The sequence below is a fragment of the Rhinolophus sinicus genome, chromosome 3, assembly GCF_057876585.1.
Source record: "Rhinolophus sinicus isolate RSI-liver-muscle chromosome 3, RSI-T2T, whole genome shotgun sequence".
NCBI lineage: Eukaryota > Metazoa > Chordata > Mammalia > Chiroptera > Rhinolophidae > Rhinolophus > Rhinolophus sinicus.
Window position 1 is genome coordinate 37,916,420 of NC_142503.1, and position 20,447 is coordinate 37,936,866.

The window sequence follows — 20,447 nt, forward strand, 5'->3', positions numbered from 1 at the left end:
ATCAAGACATTCCTCTAAGATGGAGTTTCTCAAAGGGTGGCTCCAGCATCTCTTACAAATGTGGTTTTTACTGTGGGTGCAGGGCTGGCGTCAGGGCTGTGATCTCAGGAGTTGCACAGGAAGGACTTCCCTCTTAGAAGGGCTCTGTGGTGGTTTGAATGCTCTGCTGTTGCTGTCATTAAATTCTTAGTATTCTCTTAACCAAGTATTCCTCCATTTTACACTGGGCTCTGCAAATTATGTAGTCAATCCTGTGTGAGTGTTCTAGTCTAGAATTCGTAATACATAAGTTCATAAGATTACAGAGGTTTAGAAAAATCGGATTCCTTGCTTACCACAGCTTTCGCTTACTTGTAGAGAGATCCTACAAAATGTCCATGTTTGTGCCCTTTGGGAGCTGCCATTAGTGGGTATAATATTTTTCCATGGAACAAGTTCTATACTTCTTTGCATCTGTGCAGCTGCCAAGCAGGAAATTTATAAGTATAGAGTTGTAATAAAACAAGGTACCAACACTTCACTTTCTGCTTAGGAAATGGACTCACGAAACCCAAGTGCAGTGTGTTTACCTTCAACTAAGAGATTCCAACCCAAAAAACCACTACAAGAACCAATGTCCTTCTTCCAACATTATAAGTATCAGTGGTTCAGGCACCACCGCGCTGGTATATTAAATGGTCTGACATTGCACCAAGATGGTTTTAGGCATAGGTGATATGGTTTGCGAATTTTAAAACATTAATAACGAGAAGGTTATTTCCTTTCCAAATCCCTTCCAGTCATTCTTATTACCTTAAGAAAAAAGACTTAATTGGTCTTTCATATCTCTATATTACTTGTTAACTGCCATTTTAAACAAAGAGAGAGGAGATAGACCTCAGGCTCAGAGCCTTTAGCAGCTCATAGTATCTAACTAAACTTGAATTTATTTAGCCTTCTTTATTGTCTTTTTTCAATGATCTTCTATGTTGATAAATGACACAGGTTTTCCATTTACAGTAGGATACTGAGCTATAGTTTTAAACATGCAGGCCTTTAAATAAAAATGTGAGTCTATCAAAAAAACATTAAACACAAAACAGTTCCAATGACCCACAGAGGTACCTTAAACTAGGAAGGTGACACAGGAATGATTACACTATTAATGACACTGCCATTGTTATTAATAAGAGGGCTTTATTAAAGGAAGCCGGGTTCTATTCAGAGGAGAGCCACAGCATTCCGCCTTGTGCGTCATCAGCCTCCAATTCATATATGTTTTAGTTATTACTACCATAAATCATACACTGTTCTATTTGGCACTCACTCAATAGAAAGTCATAAAAAAAAAATCACACTGCACAGAATAAAACAAAGTAAAACAAATACTATAAACCTAAAGAAGGTAAACAAGCAGAAATGATAACCCAAGTAACCTTATTAGCCAGAAAGCTGCTTAACTTCAGAAGGTCAACAATGCACACTCACCATTTATAAATATAAATGTGAAATCAGCTACGTAAAAAGTACCCTACTAACAATCATATGCAGAGGAAGCCACTTTATTTTTAATAATAGCTAATTTGATCAGAGGGCTATTTCATAAGGGTAATGGAAAAGAAATTAGTGTGTTTGAAATCACCACAATGTAAAAATGGATAAAGATTGAAGAATGGACAAAATATTTACATTAAAATAATGTTTTTATGCTAAATCTCTTCAAAAAGATTTTCTATTATTCAATTTTAGCTATTCTGAAGATCTACTTTGGAGAAGTGGTGCTTAGTTTCTGCCAGTTCAAATTTCTTCAAACTGTCATTCTAAAAAAGAAACTATGGAGGGTGCTTTTTTTCCTTCAAATGTCTCAAAGTCTTGGCATTTCTTTTATAAGCGTAGTTCCTGGTGTATAATTTAACAACTATGAATTCTGATAGATAAGGATTAGTCACCAGAGTTTTACAAGGAGTTATTGGGTAATTTCCTAAGAATCATAAATATATTTAAATAAGTTTTTTCAGGAATACAACAGGCATAAATTATTTTCAAAGTACAAATTAAATATTATTAAAATGCACATATTGAACAAATTAGTGACACCATCATATACTGACTCATTGAGATATACTAAAGTCATATTATACCAGTCTAAGTGTGTGCAAACCCAGAACACACACACACACACACACACACACACAGAGTCATAGTGACAAAGTCCATACAAATGGTTAATCATTGAGTTTGAAATTTCTTTCCACTATGGCAATCAAACACATTACCAGGGCTTCTAGGCTGAAAGAGTATGGATCTCCCCAGGTGTTCAGCATAAGAGGCACAGCAATTGAAGTTATGTGTCTCAATCAAACAACAAATATTTACTAAATGTATATTATACAGATGGTACTTAGTCCCTCACAGTGAATGCAAAGATTGATGCATGTGGAGGTTATCATTTTTTAGGAAGTTATCGTCCAGCTACACGGTCAAAACACAAGTATGAAACAAAAACATCATAAGATAGAAAGTGCCAAATAAATGGCAACACATTGTGTTCTAAGAGTTCAAGGGCAGATCTCATCAAATGAAGTCAGGCAATTTGGCCCTGTACACGTTTGCTCATGAAAACCAAAAGTCAAGCCACTAATCCCGCTATTTTTACTTTCTTTCTTCTCATTAAACCTTACAGTTTAGTTGTGATGTATTGACCCAAAGACAACAATCTCAGCAATGCCATTTCAAAGAAAACAGACAGATAACATTTACTTCTGGTCCCAGAGATATTTCAATTCTAAAAGCAGATAACTTGCTAAGTCAAAGAGACTATTCCATAATGAAAGGATTGGCAATGAAGGCTGGCAGATGAATAGAAGGGGATTGTTTTGAGGTAAGATGGGCTTTGGTCCTATCTGGGCACCCAGTCATTAACAGACAGCCTGTGAGCCAGGCCAACTCTGGTTACCAAGCAGTTTGCTGCTCTGTTGCTTAGTGACTTTAGCCTGCCGACCATCATTTCCAGCTGGCTCTTCTGGAATCAGACCTTAATAGATTTCTGACTTGATCTTTCTCTTTAGAGCTCAAGCCTTTCATGCCTTTTTCTCTGAATTGTTGAAAATAAAACCTGGTAAGTTTTAATTTTATGCCAGTCTTACTTAAAAAGGACTCTGAACCAGACATCTATTTCTCCTATCCATACACATATTTTTATCAGACAAAGAGGATATCTACATCAATACAAGCCACATGTGTCAACAAATAAATGGAGATTCCACACCCAGAAAGAGTTCTGCCCCTACATTTTTGATAACTAACCACCATTTTGTAAAATCATTGAACATTCATTGTTGTAGCTTCGATAAGCATGCAGGGTGGGGTAACAAATGTGAATGTGACTCTTAGCCCAAAAGGAGGTAATGCTGAAAGAACACAGGTTGAAGAGTTGGTTATACCTGGATTCAAGTTTTAACTCATCTAATTTCATGGCTGCAGAGCTGAATGATCTTGGCCTAATTAATATAAGACCCGGTATTATATTATATTATATTATATTATATTATATTATATTATATATTATATTATATTATATTATATTATATTATATTATATTATATTATATTATATTATATTATATTATATTATATTATATTATATTATATTATATTATATTATATTATATTATATTATATTATATTATATTATATTATATTATATTATATTATATTATATTATATTATATTATATTATATTATATTATATTATATTATATTATATTATATTATATTATATTATATTATATTATATTATATTATATTATATTATATTATATTATATTATATTATATTATATTATATTATATTATATTATATTATATTATATTATATTATATTATATTATATTATATTATATTATATTATATTATATTATATTATATTATATTATATTATATTATATTATATTATATTATATTATATTATATTATATTATATTATATTATATTATATTATATTATATATTAAAGACCTGGTCTTATAGTAAAATAAGACCGGGTCTTACATCAATTTTTGCTCCAAAAGACGCATTAAAGCTGATTGCCCAGCTAGGTCTTATTTTTGGGGAAACACAGTTTAACAATTTTTGTGGGCCTCAGCATCTGCATATGTAAAATACAGCTAATAACACTTAAATTCAACCTTGTTTGTTTTGACTTGTTGGTATACATAAAGAACTTGACACATAGCAGGAGCTAAATCATTACTAGCTATGTTATAATAAATGTAAGGTCATAATGCTAGCTATGTTGGTATGAACCTAAAGTTTTGATTCCAAAATGAAGTAATTTCTTCTCTTATCAATTCAAGATCTCATTTTGAGAATAAGTGCTTCATCTGATATAGCCAGAGAGCATGTATATACTTAAAATTGAACATTAAATGATTTATAATATTGTTTATACAGAAGAGACTGATATTTTAAATGATATATAATTGAAGATACAGTAAAATAAAATTTTAAATTAGAATTTTTATTATCTATAGATTTCCACATTTCCTACCTAAAATCTTGGCTTGCAGATGGCATCTTAGAGTGAATACCACCAATACTTTCATTCTGAATGCCCTGCAGCCTATGTATGACTCACAGAATTATTCAAGAATTCTATCTCCATGTGATATCCACCTCACTCACAACAGCAAGTTGGAACTTGTTTTTAATTACTTATCTTAAATGTACTGTAGTTTTTTATCACTTTGTAAATTTAATTAGTCCGATTTTTACTTGTAAATATCAAATGCCTTTATAACCATATGACTTATGAATAGAGTCCACAATTCAAAAAGGTTGAGTAACTAAGGTCAAATATCAAGTGGCCAGCAGAGTTGGAAATATATGGCTTCAAACTATATTAAATTCATCACAGTTTTAAAACATGATTTTTTCAAAAGGAAAACCATTAAAAAACCATGACATAATTTTGCTACACTGGTGAAGCAAAGCTTCTTCCTGAAATTGCTACTTGAAGAACAATTTTCGTAGCTTCCTGCCTAGAAAAATAGTGCTGAAGCTCTTTTAGTTACCTAACCTCACAGGAGCTTATTATTTATGAAAAAATTTATACAAAGAATAACTTTTAAAATTAACGCCATGATTTAAAAATTACTTTAATTAACTCTGCCATTCAATTTTTAATTTCCTTCTCATTCAACATTTCTAGCAAGTTTACCAGAAACACTTTTTTTTGCTTAGAAGTATTTTCACCACTTGTAGCAAAGACTTCAGTGGTTATCTTTTCTCTTTTTTTAAGGTAAACGTCAAAGATCACAGGAAGTATATATAATAAACTACCAGGTCATTTCAATGTCCTCATTTTTCCTCTGTTAAGTATTTGTTACATTTTAATCTTTGTAATTTCTTAAATATTACAAGTCAATTGACAAGTTCTTTGAGAGGAATGACTTCCTGGGGTCTTCTGAATTTTGTAAAGGCTAATAAAAACTTTCAAAACCTATAGACACTCTTAATTGCTGTGCCACCAAGATTCCTGCTGAAGACACACAGCCAATTACATCAGAGACATAGCCAAGGACTTGGCCAACTGGCTCCACCCAACATGATGGCTTAACTTCCTGTGGCTCACCAAATGTTTTTCCCCTGGAGACTTCCTCCCTATCTCTTGGTATCACACTATACCCACAGCCCACCTCTGGGTTCCCATCTCCCAGAAGAGCACCAGCGATGCACTTCACTAGGTATCCTTACCTAAGGGACAGAGAAAAGATAATCTTAAAATAAGACAAATGTAAAAACAAGGGAGAAAGAGTTCTCAAATAGAATAACTAAACAATGTCTTTGAAAATGTACTCAGCTCTGTGAATGTGTGTTTGACCTACAAATTCTCTCAATGGCAGAATTTTTCCTTTATAGGTGATAAAGGTTAACTTGAAGAAATGTTTAGTGTAGTTCTCATTTAAACAACTATAAAAGCAAGTACAGTGGCTGAAGAAATCATGACACAAGAAAGAAAATGTTTACTTCTAAACATCAGCAATTTTATAGCTAATGCCAGTGACTGGTAAAGAGAAATTTATAACAAACAAAAAATATGGCCAGTAATATTATCTAGCTCCCTAAGTCTTTTAAGATTTCCTAAAAGTGTTCTTGAAAGAGGCCTTTCAAATATCCTCCTAAAGAAATTATTTTGTTGTTTAAGGATGCTACAAAGTGCTTCTTCAACTTTGGATATACTGTAATTAAAGAGACACATGCATACACAGGAATTATAAAGATTAAGATATTTGGGTATCATTTGAATACCATTTACCCAAAGAAACCCTATTGCTGAATTTCACCTAGAACACTTTTCTTTATTCGTTGGATAGAACATAGTGGGAATACAGGAGAAAACTGAAAAATATAGGAAGATTTTCCTGACTGTTAGACTTGACTAAAATAAATTAACACTGGAAATTAACTTTTCTTCACCAGAAATTCCACTGACCTAGGAGTTTCTGCTGACATCAAAAGGAATCCCCTACTTTATTTATGCATCCATCAATATTTTTATGCATCAGTATTATTCCTGATGAATAGTATAGCTGTTTCTAATTCATAGCTTTTATAAATAATGGAGAATTGTTTTAAAATCATGATATATTCACACAGTAAAATACTAAAGGTAATTAAAATTATTTTTAAGAATTTTTAATTTGGAAAAATACTCAAAATGCAATATTAAGTAAAAAAAAAAAGTAAAAGCAAGATACAAAAAGTATTGTTCAAATTGTGTTTGTGTGTGTGTAATCCTAAAAACAGAAACAAAAAATTGAAAACAAGTACATTAAAAATCATTGTTAACATATCATTGATTTCTTTATTGTAAAATTATGAGTGATTTTTATTCATTTTTTTATTTCCATAAATAAAACAGGCTTTTACCATAAAAAAAAGGAATCTCCTACTCACATGAAAGCAGAGTCCTGTCTATCATCACTAGTCTACAAGGTACTAGATAGTAAGTAAAAACGGTAAAACAAAGTGGCGAAAAGCATGAACACCAAAGGGTTCCAATCTAACACACAGCATCAGACAAAATATGTGTTCAATAAACATCAGCTAGTGATATAATTATTACTAATAATCACTGAGTGAATAGCAGCAGGAAGATGCTCTGAAAGACTTTGAAGAAGCAGGTTATTTCTAGTTGGGGGAACAGGAGGAAGCTCTCAGGAACACAGGGATTTGAATGATGTGTGGAATGGGAGGGGGCAGAGAAGTGGCACCAAGTCCTATGGTTCTGCCTCAGCAATATCTCTCCTTTTTGCCTTCTCCTTTCCCATAGTCATGAAACTGACATATACCCATCATTGCTTTGAACTCTTGGTCTCTTCACATTTATTCTCTTTAGTTCAATCCATCTACAAACAACTGGACAGAGTAATCATCTAACAATTTAAACATGATCCTAAATATTCAGACGGACCAAGGCTGGAATAATGGATATATAGTGCATAATAAGGAAAATATTATCTTATAATTCACTAAGTTTCTATCCCTATGCAACACACTGTAATTTACACACAACTGTGCTTAATAAAACCATAATACCAAATAGTATTACTATTCCCAGGAAATTCAGTAACAGGTAAATTGAAGCACATGTTAAGTAACTTGTTCAAAACCATACAGCTAATAAATAGGAAATCAGAATTTAAGTAGTCTGGCATCTGCTTAAGTACAAATCACACAGCACCCACAGCACCTGGAGTATTGTGTCAATTCAGCACTCTACTCTTTGAATCGGTTGTGAAAATCCAAATGAAGTCTGGATGAAAGAAAAAGGAGGTGCAGTCTGGTAAATATAGCATATAAAGGTGAAATAACTTCGGGTGTTTAGTTAAGAAAAGAGAAGAATTTTTAAAAAGCATGCTAACAGTGAAAATATTGATTAAAGGTGTACTAAGGATAATAGAATGTGTCCTGACTCTCTGGTGGGTTACTCCAAGCCTCTTGCCTTAAGGGCTGCATTATGGAAGAGGGATTCAAGCTTTGGGGTTTTCAAAGCAGATCCTGGAACCACAGATGACAGTCACAGGGAAGGAGACTTCAACTGCATATAAGCAAGAAGTTCCCAATCAGTAGACTTGTCAAAAAATAGGGTTTCTCTGCATGATCCTCATCCAGGAGGTGTGCAGAGATGCTAAATGACTGGTTATTATAGATGTTATTCCATGAATTTAACTATGGTACGGAGGGTGAACCAGGTAGACTTCAACACACTGTGGCTGAGATGGGCTAGCTGTTCATCAGATCTGTTTTGCCTTATCCCTGGGAACAAAGTTGAGATAGGTTTCCCATCCTCCTTTGCAGTTAAATGTGGCCATAGAACTGAGTTCTTCCCAGGAAATACTAGTATAAGTGATATGTGTACTTCTAGGCCTGCCTCATAAAAACTCACACATGCCATCTTCCATGCTCTTTTCCCCTGATTCAGCTGAGCCTGGCAACCTTGGAAATCATGGGCTACAAATAGCAGGACCACAAACTGGTAGGGTCCCATGTACCTGAAGCACCCCAGGACAAGTTACTTGTCCAAGAGAAGCAGTAGCAATAAATACCTATTTATAGTGTCAATCCATGGGGACTTAGAGAGTATGTTGTACAGCAACATGATTACCTTAACAAAAACATGTCTTCTAAGGTGATTTAGTTTTTCAACCAGAGTGTAAATTATTTGAAACCAAAAAATAGCTCTTGTTCAACTTTGTGATCAGTAGGTACAACTGAAACACTTTGGACTCTGTAGGTGTTAAATATATGCATATTAAATGGAAGGGAAATCAGGTGCAGGAAGCAACATTTTGAGGCAGAAACACACCGGGGAAGTGTTTAAATAGCTGGTCACCTAATTTGAAGAAGCAGAGGATTTGAGTATGGTGGTAGTAGCACAAGTTTAGATAGTAAAAACTATATATATATAATCACACACACACACCAGGGGTGCCAAAAAAATGTATACACATGACTTGTACTCATCTTTTGTTACTGGTACATATTATTACAATTTTAATAGAGTTTTCCTTTCTTAAAACGTGTATACATTTTTTAGCACCCTCTGTATGTATACGTGTGTGTGAATATATGTATGTGTGTGAATACACACACACACACACCAGAACAATCTAATTTTTTTAATTATGCATAGTGCTTAGTCCAAGTTATGAAAGCATAGATGGGGTGATATTTGTCAGAAGATCAAAAGATACCTGTGGCTATTATGAAAGTCTTGAGGCTCACTGAACCAATGTGGAAAAAGTGAGGTACTCTAACTCCCTTGCTGGATGCTTTTAGTCCATGAGGACTGTTGTTTCCTCCTGAGTTCCTGAGACTTGATATCATGGTTTTTATTTTTCATTCCCATTGCTCTTTTGATGCCTCCGTGATCTGGCTGAGACCTGACATACCAAAATGAAATATCGGCAGAAACTGTACTCTTGGAGTCTCTCCAAAGAGCACCAGAAAAGGAAGTGCCAGAAATTTCAGAAGAAAGCCTGTTTTCATGAGATTTCCTGCCTTCCTTACATCTCAACATGTCCAAATAGTTCAGATAACCTTCCGATGAACTCTAGGTTGCTTCACTCAGATTGAAATCAAGACACTGAGTTGAGGCTTACCCATTCAACAACGGGTACAATTTAGGAATCCTATTAAAAAAAAAAAAAAAAGAAAAAGAAAAGAAACATGTCAATGGAAAGGGAGGGTGGATACCAAAATTCTGGGCCTGACTCTTTATGAACTTGAGCCAGCTTTCCTGCTCTGGCACCTGATGCCTGGTTTCATCCCTCTCCCTCGGAGCATCTCAGTGTGTATTCCTTTCATTCACTGCTTTCTCCGATTAAAAATTTTCAACAATATCTTCCTCAGAGAGAAGTGATCTTTTTTCCCATAATTTCTTTAAGACTGAAAAATTCAATGTTTGTTTTACCCCTTTAGGGGCAGCACCTCTAACTAAACTTAGCAATGCCATCTAGTCGAAATCTTGGGGAAAGCAAGAACACATTTCCAATCAGAGATCTAGCTATTTAAAAATAAAATTCTGAGGATAGATGTTTCTTTGGGCAGGACATGCCTTTTATGTCCTTTGTCATCTGTTTTCATCTATGACATTAATGCATTCCTGTGTATGGCTATGTTGCTAGTTCACATTTTGATTCTCCCTACTTGCTCTTCTTTTCTAGAAGTCTTGTTTATGTTTTTCTGTTTTGGTTTGTTTTCCATTCCTGGCATACTCTGATTTTCTATAGAAAAACTGTACAAAAAAAATCATTCAGTCAGTTTCTCAACTAACACACTCATTAATTCTTTTTGCTATATCATAATTAACATTCATTTTATCACAGTGTGGAGGTAGTGTATGGAAGCTACTACTACCTAAAATTCACCAAGTGTACATCACAGACTGCCCCCCCCCATCATAGCCTGGAATTGCCTCTTCTGGGGCAGAAAGACCATAATAAGCTCACACAAAGGTTTATTTCAATATTTGTTTTTACAAGAGCATGAAAATATCAAGAATCGTCTAGAAAAATTCACGGAAGCACATGCACAAAACAAATTCACCCATTATAAAGAAGATAGAAATATTCATCAAGAAAATTAAAATACTGACACAATATTCAAAGAATCCAAATTCAAAGAACACAACCATATGACCAAGTGCAGCCTACAACTTTCCGCACAGAATTCCTAAACCCTTTCTTCTTTCCTTTTTTTTGAAAGGCATATTTGAGATTATAAATTAAAATCAATAATGAGAAGTGTTAGAGGGACAGAGCATTACATACACACACACACACACACACACACACACACACACACACACACACACACACACACACACACACACACTACATCTCTGTTCAACAGGGGATCATGCAGAAAAGAGAGAACATGATGATTTTCCTCCTCTCCTTTCTGGTCCTTTCTTCCCTGGGATGCTGCCGAACCTGGCAGGGATATTAGCTTAAGAAATCACCACATCAGTATGGGAGTAAAACTGCATTCTTATTTGACATCTGGAATCCAATTTTCTTGTAGGAACTTGCAACAGGAATTGAACTTCAAGAACCACCCACCTCAACCGTTCCTATTACCAATCTCAAGGTTTACTGCTCTGACTAGGACATCTGTGGGATTTATTGTTAAGGTAGATTACTTCTGATAAATCACAGGTGAGGGAAGATAATGGTACTTCCTCCCCAGCCCTAGAGTGAAAGGCGGGAGGAGCAAAAATCCCCAGGGGAATGGCCACCATTTCCAATGATCTGTGCAAACCTTACCACGTATGTGCCACCGTGAAGCGCCGCTGTTTGGGGATGTTGCTACTGAGAAGCATCCTGCGCAGGAGCCTGGGGGAATTTCTTGGAGAAATCACTGGAGAAAGCTTGGGAGAAACCGATTTCCTCGCTGTCTTGGACTTCTCGTGCTGCAACAGGTTTTCCCGCAAGGATTTCACAAGATCCTCGTTCAGCCAGGGGTTTGGACAATGCGGATTATCCACTTCAGGTACAGCTAAGGTGTCCGGGCTTGTTGTCTGCTGAGCCATTTTCCCGGTCAACTTTGTACAGTTGGCAACAATCCAGGGCAACGTGGTTCCCTGGCCTCCTTCCAGTGACTGCTTCGCCCAGAGTCCGGGGAAATGTCCGGGGAAGCAGGTCAGACCCAGCTGCTGTTAGTTCATTCGGTCGCCTGCCTCAGTCTCTCGGTGGCGATGGGGCTGGGTGTAGAGGAGGCGAGCGCGCTCCTCAGCGGAAGCCTGTTAAACGTCACCCCTCCTCTGCGGATCCCCTGCCAAAGATCACCGAGGAGCTCGCGCGGCAAGGGAACATGGAGGGAAGCCGCTGCCCTAGCACGGCTTTGTCAGCGCTACAAAGCAGCCTGCTAAACTATTGGAAGTAATGCGCCGCAGCTGCTGTAGTGACTTCTGCTTATGTACATAAAAAGTCCTGGTGGGAGGGCTTAACCATCAGATGCCTGCTGGTCGGTTGTTTGGCTAGTCTCTCCCTTTGCTTATTCCTGAATCCAAAGGAAAGAAAAACTTTGAACTTGACCTTCCTCTCCCTTCAGTGCACGTTCATAAAAGAAAATTGCTACTCCTTTGGTTTGTGTAAGGGGAGAATAAACAAGCACTAGACAAGGAGAAATCGTTCCTTTTTTGCTAAACTCAAGCTGATGCACCTTTAAGACAAATCCCAAGAGAATAAAATGGACTCCCTTACCCATCTTTCTACCTAGTTAGAAACCACACAAAAGGTTTTTAAATATTGAACATGGAACACATCACAGGTTGCTGTTGTATTGCACAAACTTGCTCATTATGGCCCTTTCAAAGCATGTAACAATACTATTTACACCCACAAATGTTATTTGTTATCTCTTTGCATTTAAATTAATGACCCTCCAGAGGGACAGACTGTTTTCCTAAGAGTAGTTAACAATGATTTTAAAATTCCGCTTATCACTTATGGTATATCCATTTTTATGTATTCAACTATAAAAGAATAAAGTAAATCTAGCTTTTTGTAGTTATTTTCTTAGTTGTCTTTTAATCTAAGATTTTCATTTGTGGTCAACATAGTTTCAAGAAACTTATTCAGAGGAGGTTTAAAATAAAAGAGAAGAAATCATTTCTTGCCTATTTAGTTTACTACTAGAAAAAAATAAAAGAAAAAGTCACAACTATTCAAGTAAGGGATGAAGCCTGTCAAATCTCATTATATTACAAATTATATTATACCTGAAAAGTGCAAACATTAGTAGAACTGGATTGGAAAGGAACCCACACCTTTGAACAGAGATGCCCAAGCAGCCTAGTGATGCTACAGACAGGTTGGCATTGAAATCAAATCTCATTTCTCAGGACCTACAAATATGTTTCATTTTTAAAAAACACAATAACTTAAAAAGGAGTTACAAAATGCATCCAGGTAAAATGGAGAATTAATAGTCTGATTCAAATATTTTGCGGGGGGTTTCTATGATTTAGGTCAGTCCTAAAAGATTCTCCTAGCTCCCTCCCTGGTTGTGCCACCATAAGTTTCAATTCCTTGCCTTTAAAATGTTACAGAAAAGGGTAGTCCGAGGTGCTGTTCACAGAAGCACAGAGTCACCACTTAATGTATCTAATAACAATTTAATGAGACATATGTGCCATGACTTAATCAGAAAATCCGCTATGCAAATAGTCTAATTTTTACAAATCAGAGTTTGATTATTCTCATTCTAAAGAATTTTACTTAAATTTCTACTTAAAGCCAGACATTTAAACCTCTACCAGTACAAAAGATTTCATCACTGTGCAACATTAAGTGAAAGGCCCTTTAGGGGGAATAAATATGTTTTTTTTAAGGAATAAATATATTCATTAAAATGAGTAGCCAATTTCTTTAAAGTGGGCTGAGAGACTGACAACTGCATTAGAAGATATGCACAACAGGAGTGTAATGCTGGCCCTCAAAGAGCTCGTAACTTAATAACTTAATGGAAAGGGCTCAGGAAACGACACCAGAACACCTAAAAAGTGATATTATCAGGAGCAGAAAAATACAATGAAAATGGTGAGTGTAAGTGAGGAGGGAATGCTGAGGTGGAATAAAGTTGAAGAGGGGAAGGATCAAAAATTAATGGAAAGGATGGTAAAAAAGAAATGCACTCCAGAATGAGGAACTAGAAATGTACAAATAAAGAAGTGAACAAGTTAAAAAAAAAAAAGCCCAGCACTCAGTAGATGAAAAAACTTGTTCAAGTTTGTGAAATATAAATTCAGATAACAGTATAGAGTGAGGAAAACAAATAGACAAAAAAAAAAATAATAAAAAATAGTAGGCAATCAACTGACATGGCATAAAAAATTTAGAAAAATTTCCCACTTTCTAAAGAGTAGTTCCAGCATTTATTTTGTGCTAGGCACTATATTGAGTGCTCTAGGATATTTCAAGAAGAGCTTGATGCTTTCCCTGACCTGTGGGAGTTTGTAATCTAGTAAGGTAGATCAAGTACAAAACAATTGCCATGACAAAGTATAGCCCAAGTGCCTAGATGAGAGCCCAGAAGCAGGAGAGGTTTAAATGTCTGGCTTTACTTAGAGAAAAATGATTCTCAGTGACAAAACAAAAGAATGGATATGACTAAGAATGACATGGGCCATCTACTGGGAAATTCATTGTATTCAGGGGACTCTAGGTTCTAGTTCTCGCTTGCAGTGACCTTCACTGAAGAGGAATAAACTGTTTACAAGCTAGACTTCATATAAATAGCATGTCATGTGGATGCTCAGAGAGATTAGGCACTTTATTGATGATCACAACGAAGCTAAAACAGAAAATAGAACAATATTCTATTAAAAATTCATGGAGGGTTGTTGTTAAACATAGACTAAAACTGAACAAAGGCATTCTGCAAATCTTACATGTTAAAGGATTCCATTGTAGAAGCAGAATTGGCTGCCATTTTACAGGTTCCCATATCCTATCATTATTTGTTCAATTGCCTAACACTTATAGTTTCCATCCTCAGTCCCCCAAGTGACATATGGCATACATGCTGCTTTTTGAAAAAAACATTAATTTTGTTTTGAGAATTCTTTGCCACCCCATTGAAATAAGTTGACAAATCCTGCCGTGTTTCAAAATCATGCTTGAAAATCACTGCTTTAGGAAGCACAAATTGTAAAGTTCTGAACATAACCAAAGGTGGGTGAGGTTTGGATAAACTGGCAATTTTCTTTATAATAATGCAGAGGGTCAGAGGAATTCTTCCAATAAAAGCACTACACATCGTGCCTTTCTTTTGTTCTCTCTTTTTTTAACAAAATCTCTTTAAAATTAGTTGCCAGAAATTTTTCTGAAAAACACAGTACTGTAAGTGACAGACAAATAAGGCCTTAGGTTTTAACAAGTGGAAATGTGAAAGTGGGTGAAATGTTTTGATAAAGCCACCCACACCTAGAACCGCAGATAACATCTGATAACTTCATGAAAGTTTTCCTGCTTGACTCTTGGTGGATTTTCAAAATTTGCCTTTTTAGATTATTCAGAATTATTGAAAACATGTATTTAATTATTCATAGGCAGTAAAACAAATAAGATTTGCATAGGTTCTTGGACAAGGATTGAAAGTGTTCTGTTATCTAGGTAAGAATAAACAAGGCTGGATTTCCCACAATTGAAAGCTAGCGTGGTGCAGCTAATTGAAAATAATGGATAAATTAAAATGATTGATACTTGACTATGGAATGCATTGTATGCTTCTCCCAACTATATTTTACTTAGGTAAATAGTGTGTTTAAATGAGACTTTTTTAAAATTGCCCATAGGATATGGTCCATAGAAATGACAGTGGGAGAGGTTATGTTGCCTAGTAGTAAAGAGGATGTGTTTGGAACCCAAAAGGCTTGTTTTGAACCCCAGCTATGATACTTAGTAGCTGTGTTAGTTTGTCTGTGGCTCAGTTCCTTGTCTCTTTAAACAGAATGATAATAATAATAGCTATTGCATAAGAATGCTGCAAAGATAATGTGCGTTAATACCCACAATGTAAAGTGTTTAGAAGAGTGCTTGTTTCAGAGCGAAAACCCAATAAATGAAACCTGACACTAGCTGATACAAGGTACTTAAAAAATTTACATTGAGTAGATATCACCTATGTGCCAGGCATTTTGCATTTTTATTTCATTTAATCTTGCAATAATGCTTAGGGGGTTATTTCATCAGCACTATTTTACTGATGAGGGCATAGGAAGGTTAAATAACTTGCCCAAAGACATATAGTTCAACAGTGTAGGACTGAGATTTGATTGTCTATGAAATGCCAAGCAAGGCCTTTTATACTCTATAGGAAACAACCCCAAAAGGGAAGCTGATCCAATATTTAAAATCGATGAGGGATGTTTCTATGGAAAATAGTAGAAATCTGACTGCCCTGAGCTCTTGGTCTAGTTAACATTAAATTCCGTCCTTGGCTCTGCTTGGGACATACACCATGCCAACCTGTGAAGCCCTGCCAAGTCATAAAATTCTTGCAAAGGCCTGGTATTCAAGTAAGGGCAGCTCGAGGTGGAGTCCCTGAGTGTTTTTTTTTCCTTCATCTATATGCCTATAGTCCTTTGATATGAAGGAATTTTAATTAAACTTCATGGTAGTTTGCACTTCGCAAAATAATATATCCTAACATTATTTTATTTAAAATTTTCATTGTGATTTTCTTCCATTTAGAATTTATATCATTATAAATTCTGATGATACATTATATTATCCTTATATCTAAAACACATTTGGACATTGTAGAATAGGGCTTTTCAAATTAAGATTATCATTGATCTTTTATTAGGTTCTGGGCTGGTCAGCAGAGATTAAAAACTACTTGAAAATAAATGTATATATATATACACATATATATCCCCTCCAACAAAGAAAATATGAATAAATGATCAATATCAAATTAATAATAGAAATAATCGGAACCTCAAGGGATTAGAGGAGTAACCAACATATATCGAAATCAATGTAAAATAATCCAAAGAAGCAGCAGGACTTGAATTGGGCCTTGAAAGAAGGTACATGTGGAGGGAAAAAAATGAGAAAGTTTGGGGGCAGTAGGTAATCTTGGGGAGCTAAGAGATGTTGGGTTTTTAGACTCATTCCTATGGAAAAATCAGTAAAATTTACTTGGGATATAGGTAAATAATACAGAGAGACGTTTAAATAAGATTAATTTGGTGGCAGTATGGACCACAATTTGGAGGAGATGATTCTGAAGGCTGTTTATTTCAACAGTTCCGTTTTAATATAAATTTGTGTAGAAATGGAAATAAAAGGGATAATGGAATAATTAGACGGATTTGTTCATTGGCTGTATGTGAGTATTCACGTCAATAGGGAAGAAAAACTAGATTAGACCTTTCTTAACATAATCAATTATACATTCCATCTAATTCAGTGTGGTTCATCTAATTAATTATCAAACGGCTGCTAATGTACAAAAAAGTAGGACTTGGACAAAAGAAATATATCTGTCTTGATTTATATTAGAGCTACATGTTGAGCATACAATGTGTTCTTCTAAGCTCAATTTTTTTTAACAAAAAGCTCAAATATTGTTTTCTAGATTAAATATAGTTAAAAGGAGCTTTTTTAAAAAATTAAAACTAAATGTTAGGGGTATCTCTATTGAAATAGTAAGTCAATGTTTCATTTTAAAAGAAGGTTAACATTTTATAAGGCACATCTTATACCAGCAACATTAAGACTTTATTTTAGTTCTGAGAAAAAACAACAACACACATTTATGTAAGAATCTTTCCTTTCCTTCTGATACATCCACTTACAAAAGCTCCCAATACTAGAACAGAATTCCTCTTGATTACTTGGCTAAAATGATACACTAGAATTCTCTCTCTGAATATTAACCAATTTTCAATAAAAGCAATGGGTTTTGATGGCCACTAAAGTGCTAACATTAAAATACCCTATATTTCTAAGTCTTTTTTCAGTGGGAAGAATAGCCAAGCATTTTGCCTTCAACTTCACAACAAAACATCCCCTTTATGCCACTGTATCTATAGTGGATCAACCCCTAACATACTAACTGACTAAAAAAGTCACTGGTTATAAGTGCAATACACAAATACCCTACGCGCATAGGCTTTGCATCCTTCTATAAGTGGTCGTCGCAATCACTCTTATGAGACAGGTACTATTACCTTCATTTTAAGGTTGAGAAAAATTGAGGCACAAAAGTTAAATAACTTCCTTAAGGTCATACATACCTACTAGGTGATATAGTTGGGATTTTAAATCAGATAATCCAAGTCCAGAGTCTATTCATGTAACCACTGCATTATATTGTCTTTTTCATTGAAAAATAAAAGTCAAATAAATTAATAAAGGTACTCTTAGCAAAATGAATGCATGCAATTAGATATGTGCAAATCTAATCTCACTACAAAATACTGTTACAACAGTTTTTGAAGTGAAAATATTTCCAAACCCCAATCGATGTCCATTAGCAATGATATTTTGAGGCTCTGATAGATAACTCGTCTTCATAACCGAAAGAGCTCTACACTTTCCAAAATTGTTTATTGTATTACACACAATGGACACTGAATACACAAAAGAACTTGGGTAAACCTTTCGAGTCTTTCGCTGTTTTTGTCCATATCGGAACATGTTAATGAACAAAATCTAACACGTATCCCAAGTTCAAAGGAATATAGTGATCTACTCAAAACTCTACTCCAAGGCACCCATTTCCTCATCTCTCTTTTTCAGTCTCTGCATTCATCCCCCACCAGCCCCAGGAAAGGATTTTTACAGTATTTCTCAAATTAGCCTGACATAACTGGGAAGCCTCTGTGTGATCCTGACACATCTGTTTCAGTCCTTCTGCTTTGCGGGTATGGTTTTATGACACAAAATAGTATATTTCACCGAAAGTGTACATAATTCAGAGGTTTATAATTGTAGCTGGCAATTTGTTTACTAAAATTTAAGATATGTAGATAATGATTCCTCACAAGCAAATCATACTTTTAGTGATAACACTTTTCATACCTAACTATAAGGATCCTTTCGAGACCTAGGTGTTTATGTGGGATGCTTTACAAAAGAAATTACAGAAACTGGAATTGTATTCCGAAGTCTATAATTAACTAGCTAAGTCACCTTCAACAAGTTCATTTAACTGCTCAGGAACTCAGTTTTCTAGTTAAAAGTCCCATAACTTTACTAGGATTTTATGAAAGAAACGCATATGTTGTCTTTGATTACAAGTTTAAGGGGCTATTTGAGAAAAATTGTTATCAAGTACATCCTGAGGCAATAAGGTCTCTTCCATTTCTATGTAGTGATAGTATGTTTCACAGATAATGCTTTAAAAGGAAAATGGAAAAGATATTAGGTTGGTGCAAAACTAATTATGGTTTAAAAAGTTAAAACTAATTGCAGAAACTGCAATTACTTTTGCACCAACCTACTATATTCAATGTTCAAGAAATTGAAGATGGAAAATTAGAGGGTGCTACACTAACCAGGAGCCTTACTGAGGCTTTTATGGCCCTAAAACTTATGAAAATTCCTTCCCTAACTAGGTGAAGAAATTTGTTCTGACATTTGAGTCACAGCTTGGGAGACAGAGTGGGTGAGCAATGCCTAAGTTAATTTAATATTTGGCATCAAAGCATTATTTTACTTCTAAAATAGTGAAACTACAGAGATAGGTATATTCACTGTTATATAATAAGTCAGATTTTCTAAAACTTCAGGGCTTAACTTACCTTTTAGGCAATAACAGACACCTCCGCACGCACATTTCACAAAGAGTACCTCACCAAAGACTAGTCTTACTCAAGGTTAATGAGTGTTGCATGAAAAAAAAATTTCTGATAATATATATATATATATATATATATATATATATATATATATATATATATATGGTTGGGTCAAATAGGATTAAACAGGTTTCCTTACAGTAGGGTCTCTCAGTCTTTTAATAGGTTAATGTGATTTATGAAAGCTGACATCCTTGGCTCTGAATCCATCTGCATCTTCTAGCATATCCAGAGATGGGTGTTTCCAGGAACCCTTACCTGGCCTTACTACAAATATCTCCTTGAACACAACTGACAGACAATTTCTTGGCCTTCTGGTATGTTTATTTGTTTTTTCCCCACCAAACAGCAGTCAAACAGAAATGCTTCTAGCTTAACAACAAGTAGTCTTGGTGATGCCCTAGTACCAGACTCTATTAGACTCAAGTTCGTTGTTAAGTTCCTGCTCTGAGGCTAATTCCGCCCTTCTCCTCAATAGGTCTCTCTCCCCTTGTAAAAGCTGTAACTTTAGCAGAGGCTATGAGAGAGCGGGGGCTATAAGTCTAAATGACAACTCAGATGTCATGCTAGTTGGAAGGCTGTGAACAGGTTAAGGGGCCAGAGAAATATTGGTCTACATAACGCTGTTGGTGAGAAGACGTGCAAAGGCAATTGAAGGCTAGACAAGTGCTTTTCAAGCTTTAGTGTACCTTCAGAACAACTAGTACCCATGCCAAACACAGATTCTGTTTCAGTAGGTCTGGAGTGGGGCTCGAGATTTTGGATTTCCAGAGCTCCCAGGTGATTGTAATGCTGGTCCATGCATCACTCCATGAGTATTCAGGTACTACTGTGTTTCCCCAAAAATAAGGCCTAACCAGAAAAGAAGCCCTAGCATGATTTTTCAGGATGACATCCCCTGAACATAAGCCTTAATGCGTCTTTTGGAGCAAAAATTAATATAAGGCCCAGTCTTATTTTCGGGGAAACACAGTAAAATAAGTAAAGATTGATGCAATTGAAGTCTAGCAAATGAGAGCACTTAACTTGTACCAAGGTGATGCTATATCAAATTTATATTCAGCTATTTCTGAAGTGCTTCAATTTGTTG

General features: G+C 35.2%; 1 protein-coding gene across 5 annotated transcripts in view; it reads right to left on the reverse strand.

Annotated features, from left to right (window-relative positions):
* Positions 1–20,447, reverse strand: part of PDE4D (phosphodiesterase 4D) — a 1,272,577-nt gene that overhangs the window by 644,502 nt on the left and 607,628 nt on the right. The window contains exon 1 of one of the 5 annotated variants that reach the window (XM_019743406.3): positions 11,307–11,909. The exons of the other annotated variants lie outside the window; for them this stretch is intronic. Within the exon in view, the coding sequence (XP_019598965.1) occupies positions 11,307–11,572 (266 nt within the window). The 5' untranslated portion in view covers positions 11,573–11,909. Of the gene's footprint in view, positions 1–11,306; positions 11,910–20,447 lie in introns of those variants that run through there. 5 annotated transcript variants of the gene reach the window in all.